The 17,812-nt window shown below is 49.0% G+C and overlaps 2 protein-coding genes across 6 annotated transcripts in view; both read left to right on the top strand.

Moving 5' to 3' along the window:
• DHDDS (dehydrodolichyl diphosphate synthase subunit) overlaps positions 1-12,966 on the top strand; it is a 37,758-nt gene extending 24,792 nt beyond the window's left edge. Inside the window, exons 9-10 of one of the 3 annotated variants that reach the window (XR_008630212.1) lie at positions 10,694-11,127; positions 11,647-12,966. Coding sequence is in view for 2 of the 3 variants with exons in the window: in XM_055138654.1 (XP_054994629.1) it covers positions 10,694-10,933 (240 nt within the window). In the remaining variant the exon portion in view is untranslated. Of the gene's footprint in view, positions 1-10,693 lie in introns of all 3 variants that reach the window. The other 2 variants (XM_004603469.2, XM_055138654.1) reach the window with 2 other exon arrangements.
• Positions 12,967-13,111: 145 nt separating this feature from the next.
• HMGN2 (high mobility group nucleosomal binding domain 2) lies at positions 13,112-17,569 on the top strand. 3 transcript variants are annotated; one of them, XM_055138657.1, is made up of 7 exons: positions 13,112-13,581; positions 14,196-14,308; positions 15,222-15,266; positions 15,446-15,475; positions 15,922-15,972; positions 16,391-16,486; positions 16,717-17,569. In XM_055138657.1, exons 2-7 carry the CDS (start codon positions 14,294-14,296, stop codon positions 16,750-16,752), a joined length of 273 nt encoding a protein of 90 aa, XP_054994632.1. In that variant the 5' UTR covers positions 13,112-13,581; positions 14,196-14,293; the 3' UTR covers positions 16,753-17,569. The 3 variants fall into 3 exon arrangements, with proteins under 3 accessions (XP_054994632.1, XP_054994631.1, XP_054994630.1); XM_055138656.1 differs by having other exon boundaries at positions 14,187-14,308; XM_055138655.1 differs by lacking the exon at positions 13,112-13,581 and having other exon boundaries at positions 13,589-14,308.
• The last annotated feature ends 243 nt before the right edge of the window (positions 17,570-17,812 follow it).

Genomic DNA, 17,812 nt, shown 5'->3' with positions numbered 1-17,812 from the left:
GAGTCTAGTTCCTTAGCATCTTCTGTGGTCCCCCAAACACCATTGGGGCATTCATGAGCACAGAGCACTTTTGATTATGACCCTAAGACCCAAAACAAACAAAAAGAATTACTAACAAGTGCTTAATCTTTTTCCTATAGAAACCCAAGAAAGGCTTCTCAGAGAGACAGTTTTTCCCTGAAGATATTAGCCTAATAAAAGATGATACAAGTAGTAGGATACAAAATCCAAAATTCTTTCAGTGGGGATTAAAATAAAACAGTACAGAGGTGGGGCTGGAGCAATAGCATAGCAGGTAGCGCGTTTGCCTTGCACGCAGCCGACCCGGGTTCGATTCCCAGCATCCCATATGGTCCCCTAAGCATCGCCAGGGATAATTCCTGAGTGTAGAGCCAGGAGTAACCCCTGAGCATCACTGGGTATGACCATAAGAGGGAAAAAAACAAAACAAAACAGTACAGGGGTTGGAGAGACAGCTTGAAGTACTGAGTGTATGTGTACATGTAGGATTCCTGAGTTTAGTCCCAAGCACTGAATAGTCTCTTGAGCACTGCAGAAACAACACCTTGTACAGAGCTGGGAATAACCCCTGAGTACCACCAGGTGTGCCCCCAAACAACAACAGACAGCATTGCTTTTTGAGGTCATACTTAGTGGTTCATAATGCCTGCTCCTGGCTCTGCATTCAGGGATCACTCCTAGTGGGGCTCAGGGGACCCTATGGAGTGCCAGGGATTGAGCCCGGGTTGACTGCATGCAAGGCAAGTGCCCCTCCTGCTGTACTAATGTTCCAGCTCAATCTCTCTATGTATAAAACTATATTCTGCAAAGATTTTAAGTTGACCTTTATTTTTTAGAGCTTGAAACAGATTTCATTAGGAAGTAGAATGGCATTCATCTACTTACAGCTCCTTTAAAAAAATTTTTTTTTCTACATGAATAGAGGCCAGGTGTCACTGCCTGGGATACTCCGTGTGGTGGGGTGAGTCTGAAGGGTCAGTATTTAGCCCGTGATGCACAAGTGTCATCAGGCTCCACCCTGCTGAGGGGTAGGCCTGAGATGCTGGAAGTTGAACTAAACTCCCCCACATTTTTTGTTTGGGGTTTAGCAGGAGCTACTCTGAGCTCTGTGCTGTGAGGGACAGGTCACTCCTGGCAGTGCCCAGGATCAGAGTGGCCAAGGACCAGCGGAAAGGATCAAACTGGATGTTCTGTATGCACTTCTGCCCACTGAAGTATCTCTCCCACCCTCAGCTTCTCCAGACCCTTCATTTAGAACTGGTAATCATGATGACAGTGTTGGGCTGGAGAAATAGACCAAAAGTCTGGAGTTTGTTTTGCCCACAGCTCCCAGGTTCTATCTCTGTCACCATATGGACCCCTAAACACCACCAGAAGCTGCTTCCAAGCACTGCTGGGTGGGGCTCCAAAATAAGAAACTAAATTAACGGCAATATTTGTAATAGTGACTAACATATTAGGGTCCACTATGGCACTTAAGTATTTTCGTGTAGTTTTCGTATTTAAGCTTCCCAACAACTGAACGGCTTCATGTCCTCATTTTGCAGATATGGAAACAGGGACACAGAGTAACTATTCCAAGGTCACAGAACTCTAAGCTCAGAGCTAATGCTGCTTTAGGCTGGAGAGATAATGAGTAGAAGGAAATAATGTTTTATAAGTCAAGGCGTCTCAGTCTCCTTGAGAATCAGGAGTGCCTCAGGAATCTGCTGAAAACCATTGATCATCTCCCTAGAAAAACTTGAAACCACTCAAGCACGTGGCATCTGGCATGAAAATTACACTTAGCATTGAAACAGACTGCTCTGGGAGTTGGGAGGGAGGTGTCATATATCCCCTGAAATCTGTCAGTGAGTCCCAGGTCCAAAACTCCTAGAATAAGGCCATTAAAACTATGATGGTTTAGTCATTTACTTTGTCATTCAATCTAAAAATGGAGAAAATTGAAAGGGAAAGTTGAGTACAAGTAAAAGGAAAAAGAGTAAGGTCTCAATTATCCATGGTTTGAGGAATGATTATCAGATTTTTCCACATGACCAGAGTTACCTTTAAAAACTAAAACATAAAAAATTAAAAAACAAAAAACAAAAAACTGAAACTTGACAGGGGTCTGGTAGAGTACTTGTCTTGCATGCATGAGGCCCTGGGTTTGATTACCATCATTACAAAAATAATAAAGAACTGGAGAGGTGGTATAGTAGGCAAGGCACTTACTTTACATGCAGCTGACCTATTGTCCCCCGAGCCCCAGCAAGAATAATCACTGAGCATAGAGCCAGGAGCAAGCCCTGAGCACTGTCGGGTGTGACCCCAAAACAAAACAAAAAAGATATGGCCACAGAGATAGTACAAGAGTTAAGGCACTTGGCTTTGCATGTGGCCATGCCAGTTTGATCCCCAGCACCACATACGGTCCCTGGAGCACTGCCAGGAATGATCTGTGCATACAGAGCCAGGAGTAAACTCTAAGCACTATAGGGTATGTCCCCCCCAAAAAAAATAATAAAAATTTTGAGGATTGGAGAGGGTTCATAAGGCTGGAGTGTGGGCCAGAGATATCTTGAAGGTCTGAGTACACGCTCTGCAGATAGGAGACCTGGGTTTGATTCTCAGCACTGCGTGGTCCCCTGAGCACTGAGGTGGGAGTAGACCCTGAGTACTGCTGGTGTGGCCCAAAAATTTTTAAAAAATGAAGAAGAAGAGCTGGACAGATATTACAGTGGGTAAGGTGCTTGTCTTACCTGTGACCAACCTGGGTTTGATCCCCAGCACCCTGTGTGGTCCCCCGAGCCTGCCACGAGTGATTCTTGAGTGCAGAGCCAGGAATGAGCCCTGATCGCAGTTGGCTGTGGCCAATAAAGGGGCTGGAGAGATGGTACAGTGGGTAAGGTGCTTACTTTGCATACAGCTGTCGTGGATTCAATTCCTGGCACTCCATATGATCCCTCAAGCACACCAGGCATGATTTCTGAGCTCAGAGCCAAGAGAAAGTCCTATGCAAGCTGTGCTGGGTGTGGCCTTGAAACTGAGAGGGAGACGATTAAATAGAGAAGGGAGAAGCATATATGTGAAAGCCTTTGAGTTTTCCCGGCATCCCAGCACTGCATGATGCCCCAGACACTGCACGTGGGCCTGAGCATTTCAGGTCTCCACAGTTGGGCCAAGTATCAAAGGGGCGACCTCCAGGTTCTCTGAACATTGCTTAGAAGGGGGAGGGGTCGAATTTAAATCCTAAAATTTAAAAGAAACTTTATTTTACTATTGTTATTGTTTTGGTGGGCTGGAGCGATAGCACAGCAGGGAGGGCGTTTGCCTTGTATGAGGCCGACCTAGGTTTGATTTCTCTGCCCCTCTCGGAGAGCCCGGCAAGCTATCGACAGTATCTTGCCTGCACGGCAGAGCCTGGCAAGCTCCCCGTGGCGTATTTGATATGCCAAAAACAGTAACAACAAGTCTCATAATGGAGACGTTACTGGTAGCCACTTGAGCAAATCAGTGAACAACGGGATGACAGTGTTACAGTGATTGTTTTGGTTTTTAGTCCACACTCAACAGTGTTCAATAATTATTTCCAGCTCAGTGCTCCGAAGTCATTTCTGCGGGTGCTCTGGGGATCATGCAGTGCCAGAAATTTAATCCTGGGCCTTATACATGCAAGCCAAATACAGTACCGCTGAGACACTTTCTTGACCTCTTAAAATCCTGTTCACATGAAAACTTTTAGAAATGTGTCTTGTACCTTGTTTGTTGGTACCTACTATATACATATATACAACACACAGGCCCTTGCTAATAATGCTGGTGATTAGAATAATTGCATTCTCAGGATGCTGGTGATGATAATGATGCTATCTTTCAGCACTTCACTGTATAAGTGATTCTCTGAAAGGTGAGGTTGTTTGCTCTAATGATCCCTAAATATTTTACACAGGGATGTCTGGTATATATTTTTTTCTATCTTCTTCCATTTCCTACTGCTGTCAGTGACTCATTTTGTTAATATCCTGTTTTCACTTCTCTTCCCAATTACTGCAGGGCATTTGCCATACACACAGATAACCTAACATTGATTCCAGCATCCCTTATGGTCCCCTGGGCACCTCCAGGAGTGATTTCCTGAGTGCAGAGCCAAGAGTAACCCCTGAGCATCGCCCTGTGTGCCTCCCTTCCCCCCAAAACAGTAAAGACTAGCAGAACTAGAAACAGTGTTTCTTGGGGTCCATGTGGTGTAGGGGATCAAACCCAAGGCCATGGCTATCTGCCTGCTAGGTTTGTGTTCTATCACTTGAGCACTTTCCCCAGTCCTTCTTCATTGTCTTTGATCCTGTACCCTTTATTATTTTACATCTCTTGTCCGTGTTTCCTGTTTTTAAAATCTGATATGCTGGGGCAGTGGACATTGTACTATAGGTAGGGTGCATCCTTTCAATGCAGTTGATCTGGGTTTAATCCCTGGCACTGCATATGGTTCCTCAAGCCCTGCCAGGAGTGAGCCCTCAACATTGCTGGATGTACCCCGCCCCCGCATACCCTACCCCCCCACACACACGCGCACACACACACACACACACACACAAGATATCTGGTGCCTATGTCTCTATGCCCAGTCCAGAAAGTCCCTGTTCCTTTCGGCAAGCACCTGGGTTCTGGACCTGAGAAGGTTTGCTGGGTTGATGGCAGCAGGCAGGTGCTGAGGGAAACAGGGACTCAGTTCCCAGGTATTGGAGGTTACACCTTACTCTCGGAAGGACCATGCAGTTTCCCCATCATTGATTCTTCATCAGTGTCAGAGAAGTGGCTATCTCAGGGAGGTTAATACCAGAACAGATGGAAAAGCACTGCAGGACAGCTGGTCCTCAGTTACAGACATAGAGGCAGGTATACCATGGTCATCAGCAGAGAAGAGTAGTAGTATAGATGACGTGAGAGGGAGAAAATACTTTTCCACTAACCCTCCTCTGACACGTTTGTCAGAGATTAGAAACACCAACTGGGTCAGCTGGACATTTTATTTCCAGTGCCCTGCTGCTGCTCAGGAGAAAATAAACTCCTGAGCTCTTGTATCAGAGATTCCTAATTGGGAACCATGGCACTGTCTGCTGTCTCCAAAACAGACAGTTCACATATCAGTGTATCATTTCCACATCTGGAAGATGAGAGGGCAGTGCCAGCAAGGCGCTCCCTCCTCAGGCATGGTGGCCACTATCATTTGCCATGTGTGCCTTGAGGTTCTTCATCAAACTCTGTGCCCCAAAAAAGCCATATATGTCATTGTGTGCCCAGTACAGTTGCCTTGGCTGGTGACCCTGGGGGGACTCAGGACATTATGCATCTGGTAGGAAGTGCACTCTCAGGCAGCCCCCAGTAATGCCTCCACAGGGTCACATGGGACTTAGCCAAAGACTTGGTTAAGGGATATTTTGGATTTTGGAGGCCACACTAGGCAGTTCTAGGGGTGAAATGCCACTCCTGGGGCTGTTTGGAGGACTGCAATGCTGGGGGTTGAACCTGTTTGCAAAGCCCTTTGAGATATATCTTTTTTTTTTTTTTTTTTTTTTTTTTTTTTTTTGCTTTTTGGGTCACACCAGCAATGCACAGAGGTTACTCCTGGCTCTGCACTCAGGAATCACCCCTGGCGGTTGGTGCTCAGGAAACCATATGGGATGCTGGGAATCGAACCCAGGTCGGCCGCGTGCAAGGCAAACGCTCTACCCGCTGTGCTATTGCTCCAGCCCCCCAGATATATCCTTAATAAATGAATTTTTGTTTACTTTCTTTTTGCAGGTGGGTGGGAGAGGTTTGGGAGGTAGAGGGTGGGGAGGTAGAATAGGTTTGGGCCACACCTGGCCATCTTCAAGGGTCATGCCTGACAGTGCTCAGGGTATAAGTGGTGTAGGCACTAAGCCAGGATCCACTGCATGCAAGGCAATCACCTTAACCTCTGTATTTGCTTTCTAGCTTGATATTTGTTTATTGTGGGGGAGGGGTGGCATACTGGAATTATTCAGAGATTATTCCTGGTGGTGCTCAGGGGACCATATGGGTTCAAACCCAGGTCAGCCACATGCAAGGCAAATGTCCCACCCCCTGTACTATCACGCTTCAGCCCCTCTAGTCTGATACTTTAAAAAATATATATATGTGTATATATATATATTTATATATATATATTTATATATATATGGGCCAGAGCGATAGCACAGCGAATAGGGTGCTTGCCTTGTACAAGACTGACCTAGGTTCAATTCCTCCGCCCCTCTCGGAGAGCCCGGCAAGCTACCAAGAGTATCTCGCCCGCACAGCAGAGACTAGCAAGCTACCATGGCATATTCGATATGCCAAAAACAGTAACAAGAAGTCTCACAATGGAGACATTTCTGGTGCCCGCTCGAGCAAATCAATGAGCAACGGGATGACAAGTGATACAAGTGATACACACACACACATAAAAATAAAGCCAGCAGTGTTCAGGGACTGTTCCCAGTATATGCTTGAGGATCAATTCCCAATGCCCCAAATATGGGTCTCCAGTAGGCAAAACTTGCATGCTAACCCTTTTGAACCATCTCCCTGGATCCTCTAATGAATGTTTTGTTTGGTTTTTTTTTTTTTTTGCTTTTTGGGTCACACCCGGCGATACACAGGGGTTACTCCTGGCTTTGCACTCAGGAATTACTCCTGGCGGTGCTCAGGGGACCATATGGGATACTGGGATTCGAACCCGGGTTGGCCGCGTGCAAGGCAAACGCCCTACCCGCTACGCTATCGCTCCAGCCCCCTTTTTTTTTTTTTTTAATGAATGTTTTGAAGCCAAACACCTGCACCCTCTTTTCAGACTTCAGTGGCGTAGTGAGTAACTTCGCTTATGTGCTAGAGAAGATTTCATATCTTCCCAGTTCTACCCAGGAGAGAACAAGAGGCTGAATGCCTAGAAGAGGTTTAGATCAGAGCCTCTTTGGTTTTGAGCCACACCTAATGGTATACTCAGGGCTTAGTCCTGGCTCTATGCTCTGGGATCATTTATAGCTATGCTCAGAGGACCATACTCGGTGCCAGGAATCAAAGCAAGGTCAGCTGTGCAAGGCAAGCTCTCCAACCCCTCTACTATCTCTGTAGCCCAATCGGGGCTTCTTTAACTTTTCTACCCATGACTCTTTAAACATCTGAGGTTTTCTGGTTTTATTTTTGTGTTTTTTGGGGAGCTACACTCAGCAGTGCTCAGGGATCAATCCTGATGGGACTCAGGAGACAAATAGGTGGTGTTGGGATCTAACCCATGTCAGGCGCATACAAAAGCAAGTGCCTTACCCACTGTACTATCCCTCCAGACCCATCTGAGAACTTTTTACACCAGTCCTTTTACATAGGTATACAAGTCAAACATTTGCTCATAATAAATCATAAAAATATTTACTTTAGAATAAATTCTTAGTCCAGGAAGAGAATTCAGAGGTCTGGTGCACCCAAACTCAGAACCTCATACATGCAAGGCAAGAGCTCTCTCACTTGAGTTACATCTTTGGCATTAATAAACAAGTTTTGTTATTTAAAAAAAATAAAGGTCTAGTGCACATGTTTTGCATACAGGAGGCTTGGATTCCACTCCCAGCACTGCCAGCTCCCCCAATCACCAGTAGAAACAAACCTCAAGCAACAGGTAGCAAAGTGCCTAGAGGATCTTATATGGTGCTGGGGATTGAACATGGGTCAACCACACAAGACAAGCACCCTACCTGCTTTACCATCTGTCTAGCCCCAAACTAAACCCTACTCCTTTTTTTTTTGTCTTTTTTTGCTTTTTAAGTTACATCCAGTGATGCTTAGGGTTTACTCCTGGCTCTGCACTCAGGAATTACTCCTGGCAGTGCTAGGGAACCATATGGAATACTGGGGATTGAACCAGTGTTGGCTGCATGCAAGGCAAATGCCCTAACCCACTGTACTATTGCTCTGATCTATATTCTACTTTTAGCTAAATCCTGTTGCTTTATGCGCACCTCAAATTCTGCCTGTCCAGGAGATTTTACTGCTCCTGGACACTTACCAGCCACAATTCTCTCTTCCTGAATGTGCATAGCTCTTTCTTCTTGCGTCCCTGGTGGCTCTTACCCATATTCTGCTTTGAATTATGGCATTTTGTGTGGAGATTTCCTAGTGAGCCTGTAAACATGCAGATTGCTGAGACTATACCCTCTGTCATATATGTAAGATCCAGAGTTCTCCTGACTGAAGCCAGGAAGAAGCCCTTCTAACAGTTTGAAAAGTCTTAGCCACTGCTCAAGCCCATTTTTATCTTCAGAACTGCACTTGTGAGCTTATTGTCATAACAAATGAGTTACCTTGGGGCCGGAGCAATAGCACAGCGGGTAGGGCGTTTGCCTTGCACGCGGCCGACCCGGGTTTGATCCCCAGCATCCCATATGGTCCCCCCAAGCACCGCCAGGAGTAATTCCTGAGTGCAAAGCCAGGAGTAACCCCTGAGCATCGCTGGGTTGTGACCCAAAAAGCAAAAAAAAAAAAAAGTTACCTTGAGTGTCTGAGATCATTCACGAGAATAGAAGGGACATATTCCAGAATTTTTTATTTGTTGTCTTTATTTGTGCAGAAATCTTATCTTGGGGGAGGGGAAGTCACTCCTGAGAGTGCAGAGGGAACCCAGGCCTCCTACATATAAAGCACATGCTCTAGCCCGATGAGCTACAGACTACAGCAGGTCTTTTTTACTGAGAGACTTAGCAGTTTGCTTCCCTACTTTGAACCTCTCTGCCTGTCTCCATCAACTATAAAGTACCTCCCAAGCTTTATCATGGGGATCAGTGCCGTTAAGGATGAGGTATTCACAGGTTGACTTGGACAGACATGTATACCTGTATTGTAACACAAGGTCACACGTATTACAGGTCATCAGGGTGGCAGCAGAGCATAATTTTTTACCCAGAAAACTAGGTTTTGGGAGGAGCCCTCATGCAAAGCTTCTGCCGGCCAACTAGAGTGGTAGGAACTGAGCCTTTGTGGGGCATGGCATGGCATGGCTGTGGTCCTGCCCCTGTGCCAAGAAGGTCCTTCCCCCCATCCTGGGATTACAGATTCATTCATTTGACTCTAGATTTCATTTTTACAGGGCACCCAAGTACAAAGAGGAAAATCCATGGAGTATCATGCTCACCTCATAGTGTCAGGTGGTGCCAGGGCTTTTTTTTTTCCCCTTTTGGGTCACATTCACTGATGTGCAGTGGTTTCCTGCTCTGCACTCAGGAGTCACTCCTGGCGGTGCTCAGGGGACCATATGGTGGGGGATTGCTGGGAATCGAAGCCAGGTTGGCAGCATGGGAGGCAAACGCCCTACCCTCTGTACTATCACTCTGGCTCCATGGTGCCAAGGCTCTTGAGAGCCCTTGGGGGGTTATTTGACTTATAGAAAAGAGAACTATGAACACTAATGCTTGTTCTGCAGGCAGAAGGCCATAAGTAGCTTAAGAGAGCTGAATCTGCTTGTCAAAATGTTCATAGTTCTTGTGAGTTGGGCTGATCTCCAGGAAGATGGCAGGTCTGGAGCCATTAATTTGAAGAATCTTTCAGGTCTTTGGGAGGATGGCCCAGTGGAGAACAACCTGGGAGGCACGCCCCCAACGAACTAGCACTTTGCTTGCAGCAAGACTGGACAGAAATAACTTGCAAAATTGTCTCTTTTGTTTGCTTGAACTTTTTTTTTTTTTTGCCACCCCTGGAGATGCTCAAGGCTTACTTCTGATTCTGTGCTCAGGGATCAGTCCTGGTGGGCTTGGGGATCATATGTGCTCCTGGGCAATTGAACCTGGATTAGCCGCATTCAAAGCAAGGTTTGCCTTACCTATTGTGCTATCACTTTGGTCCTGTCTCTCCTGTTTTCAAACTTGCTAATATGCCAGAGAAGGTTTAAGATATATCTCTAATCCTGGGGCTGGAGCGATAGCACAGCAGGTAGGGCATTTGCCTTGCACGTGGTCGACCCAGGTTCGATTCCCAGCATCCCATATGGTCCCCTGAGCACCGCCAGGAGTAATTCCTGAGTGCAGAGCCAGGAGTGACTCCTGTGCATCGCCAAGTGTGACCCAAAAAGAAAAAAAAAAGATATATCTCTAATCCTTAAAAACACTCATCAAGTTAAGCACAAGCTCACTTCACAGGTGAAGAAATGAGGCTAGGAGAGGATTTGCCTACAGAAATAAGGTTGGTTGGTAGGGGGGTTAGAAACCAGCCCGTATTTGCCTGGTTCCTTTCCAAGTGCACCCCTAAGAAGAACATCAGTAAATACAGATGTGGGACCAGAGTGATAGTACAGTGATTAGGGTACTTGGTTTGCAATCAGCCAACTTGGGTTTCATTCCTGGCACATCATATGGTTCCCAAGCACTTCAGAAGTGATCCCTGAGCACAGAGCCATGAATAAACCCAGAGCACTGCCCAGTATGGCCCCCAGACAAACAAACAAAAAAGACAGATGTTCCCATCCCAATATGAACCACAAACTGCTCCTGCCCTACCTGCAACATGGCACACCTCCCCAGCTTTTCCAGGACACCTGCTACAGACTCCACTGGGTGCTACCCTAGGTCCCACAGCTACCTCCTCCCTTCAGTTCCACTCCCACCTAAAAATGATTTTTCCACCCCTTCTCCCCACTTCTCCCTAGCAGAAGGCCAGAGACTTGTATGCAGAGGAGCGGAAGAGGCAGCAGCTGGAGAGGGACCAGAATGCAGTGACAGAGCAGCTGCTGCGAGAGGGGCTCCAGGCCAGTGGGGACACCCAGCTCCGACGGACGCGCTTGCACAAACTCTCAGCCAGACGGGAAGAGCGGGTCCAGGGCTTCCTGCAGGCTTTGGAACTCAAGCGGGCTGACTGGCTGGCACGTCTGGGCACTGCATCAGCCTGAATGAAGCTGGGCTCCTGCCATCCGCCCTGCCCTCTGCCTCCAGGGCCCCACTCCCCTTTCTTTTCCTGGTGAAAGGCCCCTCCTTCCCGATGATGAATGTGTTCCCTTGGCTTGGCAGGGGAGTCCCAGAGGCCAGATCTGCTGGCAGTAGATGCTTCTGCCTGTCTGGGAAGGCTCCTGGGGAAGAGTTGAGGGTAAGAGTCTTCCACAAATACACTAAGCCAGCTCTGGCCACCAGTAGGTTTGGAGAGCAGGGAGCCCCACCGTGCGGCCTGCTCCATTGCCCCCATAGCTTTTACTCCTAGTTGCACTTCCTTTTCCCTCCGCACCTCTTTTAGCATAAGGAATGGCAGGTAACTTCCATTTTCCCCAAATCCTAGGCCTTTAATCATCCATCTTGTTTTACCCACCAGTTTTCACAAAAGCTTTGGCTCTACCTTGGATCTGCTTGGTAAATCACTTATAGGCAGTCCAGCATTATTTGGGCAAGGAGGGAGGGAGAGACAGAAAGAAAATTTGCCCATCTGCTGCTCCTCCCCCTTGGCTCTCCACCTGGGATTTGCTATTGAATCTCTCCCCCTGCCACCACGCAGTGCTGATTGCTCACTGAAAAGCTCAGCGCCCCCAATGGCTCGCGGAAGCCAGGCGGGTGATTACAATCCAATTACCTATTGTCGACTCAGCCCACACAAGCTTTTCTCCTCCTCTTGCAGGGCATGGGGCCAGGCTTCACTCCCCAGTGAGACGGGCCCCCTCCATGGCTACGGGGTAACAGAAGGGCCTGTGGGCCCTAGTGAATCTAATCCACTACAAGCCGCCTTTCCTGTAACACATCAGGACCAAGACCACAGAAACAAGCATTTCTTCCAGCTGACTGTCTCCTAACTCACCCTCTCAAACTCCACTTCTCCTCACCCAGTCCTTGAGGCTTCTCCGCTCTTTTGACCTGGCCTTCTGAGTGGCCCTGAGATGATTTATTCTCAGCATGGCAGTCCTTGCTTATGAGGACCAGCACTGCCCAGCAGGAAGAAGAGGGCAGAGTCAAGGGCTGTGTCCTTTCCCTTCCCTCGCCCTGCCAGACCTCTCTGCAGAGCTGCTGAGAGGATTAGTGCCTTTGGAGAGCTCTGCCAGAGCAGATCTGCTTCAGGTACCACAGACCAGCAAGTATCAGCCAGTTATGCCAACCAAACAGCAAACACTACTATTTTCTCAGCACCTCCCTTTAAGGGAAAGGTGGGGTCTTGTTAGCAGTGCTGAGAGCACACCCTTCAAACCCCTCCCTCACTTCCTATGAGCCAGTCTCTGCCTCCCCTTCGAGGTATCTGGATACCTGGCACCAGAGACCCCTTGGCATCATCCCTGAATCAAGCATAAATGTCAGGCACAGCGATCGAGAAGCCAATCAATGCAGCCTTTGGCAAGCCCCCTCTGCACACCTGGCACTCCTGACTACCAATCCCTGGCACGAGGTTCCCAGATAGCAGGTGCTGTACATTTTCCAGCTTTACAATGGGGCTGCTGACAGCTTTAATTAGGGAGGCATGAATTATGTGGCTATAATGCAGAGCCTTACAATTAAGGCGGGAATGAGGGACTGGAGGCAGCAAAGGGAATCTGCCCTGTGAGCATTGCTGTTGAGGCCTGTCTCCATTCTGTGCAGCTTTCCCCTGTACGATTGGGACAGCATTGGTGATTAATGGGGCTGGCATCTCGTTTTGGCCTGGAGGCCTATATTCTGGGAAAGGTACAGTGGGGTGGGGTGGGTCAAGATGGCCCAGGAGGCATCTTAGGGTACTGAAAGAAGAGGCTAAGGAGCTGCTGCCACCCACAAGCCAGGAGTCAGAAATTATTTGGACTGGACCGTGGCTGCGTTCAGCTGGTCTGATTGGTACCATCCAGCTTCAACCCTTGCTTCAAGAAGCTTAAGTGGGTCCTGTTTAAATGCCCTCTGACCTGGAAGCCGAGCCTCAGCGTGAGGATATTTTTTGTTCTTGTGTTCTCCTGGGTGTCAAATAGAATTTCAAAAACTCCGATGTCAAACTCTTGTTTGTGGACGTGCAGCGGGAAGAGCGCCTTGTTTGGCTGCTGCGGCTGTCCACACCCCCACACCCCACCGCTCAGGTGCGCTAGACTAGCGCCAGGATCCTGAGCGCGGGGGCGCGGGGGGGGGGTAGGGGGGAAGAGGGGGGCAGCCACGGAAGAGCCCTTTCGCCATCGCAACACCTGTTCCTCTTGTTTCCTAATCCCCGGGCGCTCTCCTCCACCCGCCTTCTCGCGCAAGTGAAAGGAAGCCAGCCTGCCAGTGTGGAAGGAGGGATTTCGCCAGCTGCGTTTGCGGCGCCCAGGCTCGGTGGCCCAGGGTGGGGGCAGCTGAGCTCCATGTCTCCCAGCGGGTGGGGCGGAGGGGGAAGGGAGGGCTGCCGGGCCTTCCAGACGGCCGCTCTCCGCCGCCGGGTCCTGAGGAGCGCGAATGCCGCTACCTAAGGGAGCCAACGAGGCCGCGAGTGGGGGGGGTTCTGTTGGCATTTGGGGAGACCGTTTGGCCGCGGGTGCTGAAAGGACAGCTCCCACTGCACCCGAATGGCACCTCTGCGCGTGAAGTGTCCCCCTCGAATCCCAAGCCCCAACTCGGATGGACTGTCTTCCAGGTGAGGTGCGAGAGCGGCTTCTCAGAGTAGCAGCTTGGAACCATGCACGTCTGCCTGCGCCAAGCTTGGCTTCCCCGCTCGTTCCCCACTTCGGCGCCAGCTTTGGCCCTCGAGCTGCAGCCGGTGCCTCCCAGCCGCTCGCTTCCTCCCGCCTCCGGCGGCGAAGGGCGGTTCGGCCAGGCCTCGAAAGCCATTTTTTCTGGGGCCCCCACGGGGACGAATAGAGAGCGACCGAGATGGGCCCTGAAGTGTCGCACGGCTTGTAGAAGTGGGTAGCTCGGTTGCATAAGGTAAAAGCAACTTGGTAGTTTGCAAAAGCCACCTCTCGGCGCGAGCCGAAACGCAGAGCCCGCCGACTCGCACCCCACCGCCCGCGTTTATTGCCATCGACGCGCGCCTCCCCCACTGCGCCCCCACCCCCTAGGCGCGCCGCCGTCTCGCGCGCCCTCCCCCCATGCCCCCCTCCTCACTCCCTCCAGAGGAGGTGAGTTTAAACCCCGCCCACGTGACCCCAGCTGGGCCAATGAGCGGCGGCGGGAGGTGAAATCCGGTTCTAACCGGTCCGGGGCTCCCAGCGCTATAAAAACTTTATAAACCCCCCGGAGCCCGAGCAGTGTGAAGAAGAAGAGGCGAGAACGACCCCTGGACCGACCAAAGCCCGCGCGCCGCTGCACCCCGCGTCCAGCGCCCACGTCCCGCCGCTGTCGCCACCATGCCCAAGAGAAAGGTACGTGGCGCGAGGGCCCCAGGCGCTGGGTCGCCACTGCCGCCGCCACCACCGCTGCTGCTGCCGCCGCTGCCGCTGCCCCGAGCCCAGGGCGCGAGAGGTGGCGCCGGGCGGAAGCAGGCTCCGCCGCTCGCCTCGGAGACTCGAGCCGGTGTCAGGCGGCCCCGGGCGAACCCTGCGCGGCTCTGATGCCCGCGGGCGCCAGAGGCCATATTGGGGGAGCGGCGGCCGCGGCGGGAGGAGCCATGTTGGCGGCTGTTTATCCCGCTCCCCTCTGGTCGACGTGCCCGCCCCGCGCCCCCTCCCCCACCGCCAGTCCCCCTCCCCTCCCTGCGGGCGGGCAATTCAAACCCGAAAGGGCGGGAAGGCGGTGCTCGGGGTTGGCGGGCGGGGGAGCGCGCTGCCGCCAAAAAACCGCCGCCGCGAGGGGGCGGGGTCACTCCTTGGGGCGGAGCTTCGCGGCGGGGCCCCGCCCCCGCGCCGCCCACGGGCCCGGCGCACGAGACTCGCGCCGCTGCCGCCCACTTGTTTCCCCGGCTGCGCGCGCCTCCCGTCTCTCGCCCTCGACGGCTGCCATGGCAACGGCGCTCGGGCCCCGCCTCCGGAGGGGGCAAGCTTGCACCATCTGCAGCTGTTGCTTCTGCCTGGCGCGGGCTGCACTCCTCCGTGCTAACTAGCTCCTGCAGAGCCCGCGCTTCCAGACTGGAAGCTGGGGCTCCGACACCGCGCCCCCGGGTTGACACAAATGAGCACGGCTGTAGCTTTCTAAGTACTTGAGGTATTTGCACAGGAGGAGCTCGGATGCTAAAAACGGGTTTGTACGCCCTTAAGTGTGTTTTTCTAGGGACTCTACAAAAATTTACTCGTTGAGACTTGATTCCATAGCTGCAACTTTTTTGTTTATATTTTATAGGCTGAAGGGGATGCTAAAGGAGATAAAGCCAAGGTGAAGGATGAAGTAAGTCTTATTTGGAGTATAACAGCTTGAATTCCTTTGGTGGTGTTGAACCATATCTCGAATTCTGAACCGAGAAAGCTTTTTCTGTTCTGTGTATGTCTACAGCCAAAACAAATTGGCAGCGAGTTTTTTTTTTTTAAGATGTTAAATTGTCATATTTCTCTTTTTCCTTTCAATAGCCACAGAGAAGATCCGCAAGGTTATCAGCTGTAAGTTTGTCTGTTTTTAAATTATCTCTGAAGCTAGAAAGTGTTGGAAAGATAATCCATCTCCCTTGCTTCCCATGAACTATATTTGGTGGGCTGTGTTTGTTTCACCTTACAGTGGACTCTCATCCACCTGGATTTGTTGGTTTTGATGACTATAGTGGGATACTTAGGGTTTCTGAAGGTTAAAAAATCTGGTAAATGGGAAAGCAAGCCAACTAGAAAATCATAGCGAAATAGAAGAGGTGTTTTGGGGTTTTTTTTTGTGACTTTTTGTTTTGTATTTTGGGCTACACCCAGCAATGTTAGGGGGTTATTCCTGGGTGTATATGGGGTGCTGGGGATGGAGACTTCTATACCACTGTATTCTGATTTGGTAGTGGGTTGGGTTGTCTTTTTTGGGTTTTGTACTGACATGCTCTTCTTCCCCTCTTTCCCCACAATAAAAGAAACCAGCTCCTCCAAAGCCAGAGCCCAAGCCTAAAAAGGCCCCTGCAAAGGTGAGTGGGCCTAGGAGAATGTCCTAGGAGTTATGTAAGGCTCATCACTTCCCATGGTGCTGACAGGAAGATTTAACTATATCTATTGTCAAGGAGTGTTTTTTAAATAGCTGTTCCTTAAGAGCTCTGTTATCAGTGTACAGAAAGCTTTGCCCTTGGATATTAAACACCAAGTGTTTAATTTGCTTATTTTTATGTTACTAACACTCAGATAAATTTTGTGTACTGAAGACCACAGCAGATTATAGATTGTCAAATAATTTGGCTGACTTTTTAATCAGTTGTTTTTGGTAAGGTTGGGTTTGCGTGTGTGGTTTTTTTCTCTGAGAATAAACCAATCAGCAGTCCTGCAGAACTTTGCAGACTATATTCTAGCAATATGAAATGAGAAACTATGGCCTTTTTTCTTTCCATTTAGAAGGGAGAGAAGGTACCCAAAGGGAAAAAGGGGAAGGCTGATGCTGGCAAGGATGGAAATAACCCTGCAGAAAATGGAGATGCCAAAACAGACCAGGTACAGCTGCTGTTCTTTGCCTAAAATCCGCTCATGCAATCAGCTTTTTCTGCTGCCTTCTTTACATCCTTTAAAGTGTGCCATTCAGTACAGTTCACTTTCCCGTTGGCTTAAATGATAACTTTTGATTCGGTGTTGAAGTACATAATATCTGAACTTGGAGAGAAAAGTGTAATATTAAGATGGGGTATAAATGTGGTTTCACGATGTATTCATTTTTTTTCTTTTAGGCACAGAAAGCTGAAGGTGCTGGAGATGCCAAGTGAAGTGTGTGCATTTTTGATAACTGTGTACTTCTGGTGACTGTACAGTTTGAAATACTATTTTTTATCAAGTTTTATAAAAATGCAGAATTTTGTTTTACTTTTTTTTTTTTTTTTTAAAGCTATGTTGTTAGCACACAGAACACTTCATTGTTGTTTTGGGGGAAGGGCATAAGTCACTAATAGATGGTCTCCAAAACTGGATTGCCCTGGGGAAAAACAACTTTTCCTCACTAGTTTTGAGAGACTCCCTCTTGATTTCCAAGAGGAGGGATTCCTTGACTTGACACGGTAGCCACCCTGGCACCCAATGCCTTGTGGTGGGGAAAAACTAAAATGTGTTTCTGTGTCCTGTCTCCCTCTCCGCCTTCAGCATAGACTTGACTCCCTTAACCCCAGAGAGACCTGTTGAGCCTGGACTCCCAAAAAGTGGTTACCAGGATGTCAGGCCATCTGGATTTTGCAGTGCCCCAACTGAGACGGCAGCCCTCAAAAGAACGGTTCCTTTTTTAGATTGTGGATCTTCAGATTGATCATTCTGCCATTTTTCTTTCATTTCTTGAAAGTCAGGGTCGGCTTGTGAAAAGTTGTTAAACAACATACTAAATGTGAAATGTCAACCCTCACTCTAAACTTTCGCTGTTCAGAGCATCAAATGAAGATGTCATTGGGTTTTATAGTGGCTTTCTGATTTTGGTAGTCCATTGAAGAAGGGAGTTTGAAAGTTATTGTATACTGTTAACGATTGTCTGCCCATGTCCTGCCTGAAATACCATGATTGTTTATGAAAAGTATCTTTAATAAAGCTGGATACAGTTTGGCTTGGAATGCTGCGTCTAATCTTTTCCTAGGGGTGGGGGAGCATGATTTCCCCCAAGTATTAGGACAGGGATGTGCTCTGGTATGAGTAAATGTTCCAGTGGACAGTTTTAAAGCGCAAGTATTTGATCTGGGGGTTTAACTTTAGCGTCCTAAACTGGCAGCAGAATAGCAACTCCAGGTTTTAAAACTTAACTTAAAAATTAGCAAATTAATAGGTATTAAAATCTCTGTACCTGCAGGA

Source organism: Sorex araneus, chromosome 5, assembly GCF_027595985.1.
Source record: "Sorex araneus isolate mSorAra2 chromosome 5, mSorAra2.pri, whole genome shotgun sequence".
Lineage (NCBI taxonomy): Eukaryota > Metazoa > Chordata > Mammalia > Eulipotyphla > Soricidae > Sorex > Sorex araneus.
Note: the sequence above shows the minus strand (reverse complement) of the source record. Positions and strands in the feature narration are given on the sequence as shown.